Source organism: Colobus angolensis, unplaced genomic scaffold, assembly GCF_000951035.1.
Source record: "Colobus angolensis palliatus isolate OR3802 unplaced genomic scaffold, Cang.pa_1.0 Scaffold2, whole genome shotgun sequence".
NCBI classification, from domain to species: domain Eukaryota; kingdom Metazoa; phylum Chordata; class Mammalia; order Primates; family Cercopithecidae; genus Colobus; species Colobus angolensis.
Window position 1 is genome coordinate 18,634,405 of NW_012115154.1, and position 3,987 is coordinate 18,638,391.

At 45.7% G+C, this 3,987-nt stretch overlaps 1 protein-coding gene across 1 annotated transcript in view; it reads left to right on the plus strand.

The window, feature by feature from the left end:
* Positions 1 to 1,673: 1,673 nt before the first annotated feature.
* Positions 1,674 to 3,987, plus strand: part of GIMAP2 (GTPase, IMAP family member 2) — an 8,855-nt gene continuing 6,541 nt past the window's right edge. Inside the window, exons 1-2 of the mRNA XM_011941464.1 lie at positions 1,674 to 1,753; positions 3,011 to 3,046. Coding sequence (XP_011796854.1) covers positions 1,702 to 1,753; positions 3,011 to 3,046 — 88 coding nt within the window. The 5' untranslated portion in view covers positions 1,674 to 1,701. The remainder of the gene's footprint in view (positions 1,754 to 3,010; positions 3,047 to 3,987) is intronic.

The following is a 3,987-nucleotide window of genomic DNA, read 5'->3' on the forward strand; positions in this document are numbered from 1 at the left end:
CCACCCACATCCTGCTGACTGGTCCATTTTACAGAGAGCTGATTGGTCCATTTTGACAGAGTGTTGATTGGTGCATTTACAATCCCTAAGCTAGACACAGAGTGGTGCATTTACAATCCACTAGCTAGACATAAAAGTTCTCCAAGTCCCCACTAGGTTAGCTAGATATAGAGTACTGATTGGTGTATTCACAAACCTTTAGCTAGACACAGAGTGCTGATTGGTCTATTTACAATCCCTTAGCTAGACATAAAAGTTCTCCAAGTCCCCACTAGACTCAGGAGCCCAGCTGGCTTCACCTAGTGTATTCCGTTGGTGGAGCTGCCCTGCCAGTCCCGAGGAATCCACTTCTCAGGGGGTCATTTGCACCTGTACTCTTCAGCCCCTGGGCGGTTGATGGCACTGAGTGCTGTGGAGCAGGGGGCAGCACGCGAAGAGGCAGCTGAGGCCCAGCGAGAGCTCAAGCACAGGACCGGCCTGCCGGCACTGCTCGGACCCGGCCCACCCACCGCAGCTGCTGGCCCAGGTGCTAAGCCCCTCACTGCCCTGGGCTGGAGGCGCCGGTCAGCCACTCTGAGTGTGGCCGCGGAGAAGCGCCCACGCCCGCGGGAACTGCGCTGGACTGTTCGTGCAGCACACAGCCGGGGCCTCTCCCTCCACACCTCCCTGCAAGCAGAGGGAGCCGGCTGCAGCCTCGGCCAGCCCAGAGAGGGGTTCCCACAGTGCCGTGGAGGGCTGAAGTGCTCCTCAAGTGCTGCCAGAGTGGACGCTGAGGCTGAGGAGGCACCGAGAGCAAGGGCTGCTAGCATGTTGTCACCTCTGGATAGGAGAGCCATGTGATTAGGAGCCTAGGGCTATGTGATTATTCCTGACCAATGAGTTTGGAAAGAAAGCAATGCATATCACTACTAATCTGGGGGTATTTAAAGACAATACAAATTCCATGTCTTTCTTCCCCTGCTGTGGCAACTGCCCTATGTATAAGAAAGAATATTTGGATGATTTCAACTTTAATTATTTGCGTTATTCTTCTTGAATATAAACCACTCCAGATTATCACTATAGATATTTCCTAGACAATTTCTCCCCACAGGGAGGTTCTCTGAAATTACAGAGCTAGACAGGGAAGAAAGGCCCAGAAACCTAGAAGCCATGAATGAATTATGTAAAAATGTTTTGATTGTTAATGGTCCTTACAATCAGACTTGTACAACACCGGCCCCCTCAAGTTCCCCTTTCTGTGCTCTTCTTCCCCTGGGCAGTGCCTATCAGAGGCTCCTCTTTTCTCCCAGTGGCATCTGCTTTAGAACAATCCCTGCTGCAAATGTGAATGAGGTTTAAGCCCTTCTCAGGGGGTCATTTGCATCTAGACAAACTTCTAACTGTTGGGACATATCCCAGCTGGGAAGGACTGAAATCTACCAACTTCCTTGGCATTCGTGCCTTTCTTTCTAGTCCAGATGAAATAATTAAGACACTCTTTTTTCACTTTTGAGAAGAGACAGTTGACCCACATGACAGTAAATAACTACTGATTAACTTTCCATTTAAACTTTATCTTGTTTAATGGCATGAAAGAGAATTTCAGACACAGGCACGTGGTGGGGTTTGTTAGCAGTCAGGAAGCTCAGTGAAGATTCAAGAGAGGAAGACCAACTGGAGTTTCGGTTTTACTTTCTTTTTCTCTTAGAGCTGAGCTACATGATAACAGGACTGAACAGGGAGCCAACTGTTTCTTTGGACAGTAAATCAGGTAAGCCAAGATTTACAAAAAGTTCTGCAGTGTTGATTTCTAGGCTCCAAGCCATGCACAAACATTTTCATTTTTCTTAGAACAAATTTGTCCTATTTTAAGAGAAACAATTTAGAGTGACTGCCTTTTCCTTAAGTGAAGCCAGTTTACAGGAAACCGATGCAATTTACTTTACACATCACTGGCAAAGAAAGAATTTCCATAGTATAAAGCCAATAAAAAGTGCTAACTGGGAAGAATCTGGGCATTAACTTGTGGCTTTCAGTTTTCTGTGCTTGTAGGCTTAGTCTATGCCTGCCAGATTTAAGCAAGAGAAACTAGCTGATGAAAATGTACCGATACTTCTCACTGCATAGTAGTTCCTAGATTGCAAGGACTTCATAACCAATGGCTGTTGGGGAATGAGGAAAATTCAAGCAATTGATGGATCAAGTGAAGTGTATTTCTGGCTTAAAGGATTGCACGGTTTCCCAGAATCATAATTTTAATTCATTGAGTCTCTCAGCAAAGACTCAACACGAGGGAGGAGATTTGGAGAGAGTAGAGGAGGGAAGGAGGCAAGGTGGAAAAAGAAAGAGAGGGAAAGAGAGGACTGAGCCTCAGGTGTAAGGCAAGGCACACCTACAAAGAAAGCTGACAGAAGGGAAGAGTGTGCAGGCAAAACAAAAACAGAAGGGAGCCGGGCTGACCTGTGAGACGACGGGAGGAAGGAAGCGAGAGAGAACTGGGCGTGAGGCTTGCGAACGAAACCCACTTCTCAGCTCCTCAGCAAGTGATTCCAGTTCTCTGTAAAGTAGGAAGTCATTCTTTTCCCACCCATCTTGTCCCTTATTAGTAGACAAATGAAGCATGGTTGTTTAGAAATATAAGGATCTTGGCCTAGCGCAGTGGCTTACGCTTTTAATTCCAGCACTTTGGGAGGCCGAGGCGGGTGGATCATTTGAGGTCAGGAGTTCAAGACCAGCCTGGCCAACATGGTCAAACCCTGTCTCTACTAAAACTACAAAAATTAGCCAGGGGTGGTGGTGCACACCTGTAATCCCAGTTACTCGGGAGTCTGAGGCGGGAGAGTTGCTTGAACCCAGGATGTGGAGGCTGCAGTGAGCCAAGATCGCACCGCTGTACTCCAGCCTGGGTGACAGAGTGAAACTGTGTCTCAAAAAAAAAAAAGAAAGAAAGAAAGAAAAATAAAAGAAAAATAAAGATCTTTCAGGATTTAGAACTGAAAAATAAGTTTCTTGTCTGTCTGTTTCTCAGGAACACCAATGGACCAAAATGAACACAATCACTGGGGTAAGAAAGTGACTTCTCGTGTGTGTGTGTGTGTCTTCTGATGATGTCGGGGCAAAATAAAAAAGAATGAAGGATCTTATTCTAACTCCCACAGCTATCACCACTGGCAGCTGAAGATTGCGGGTTTTTGTTTTGGTGTTGTTGTTGTTGTTCGTTTGTTTGTTTTGAGATGGTGTCTCGCTCTGTCACTCAGGCTGGAGTGCAGTGGCGCAGTCTTGGCTCACTGCAACCTCCACCACCCAGGTTCAAGTGATTCTCCTGCCTCAGCCTCCTGAGTAGCTGGGACTAAAGGCACACACCACCATGCCCAGCTATTTTATTATTATTATTATTATTATTATTATTATTTTTATTTTTAGTAGAGACGGGGTTTCCGCCAGCCTCGGCCTTGCAAAGTTCTGGGATTACAGGCATGAACCACCACATCTGGCCTGAAAATTGTTAAAATACTCACCAGGATCCAAAATATGCATCCAGCCTTTTCCCTTATGCACAAATCTTTCAGATCTCTTTGAAATATTCCTTCTCCTACCATTCAGTCTTCTCTTCCTTCTCTCACACTTCTATAGATTCTTTGTCTCTCTCTCTCTCTGTCTCTGACTCTACCATTCCCTTTCTTTCCCTTGTCCTCTCTCTCTCTCTCCTCTTCTTGCACCTGTTTCTGCTATCTGTATGGTATGGGTGTGTCTCTCTCTTTCTCTGTATCTTGACCTCCCCTTTCCCACTCCCTCCTCCTCTCTGCCCCTCACCAGCCCTATCTTCAGTCTCTTACATCAAGAAGGGCTAATATCCAGAATCTACAAAGAACTCAAACAAATATACAAGAAAAAAACAAACAACCCCATCAAAAAGAACTTAAACAAATTTACAAGGAAAAAATCAAACAACCACATCAAAAAGTGGGCAAAGGACATGAACAGACACTTTTCAAAAGAAGACAT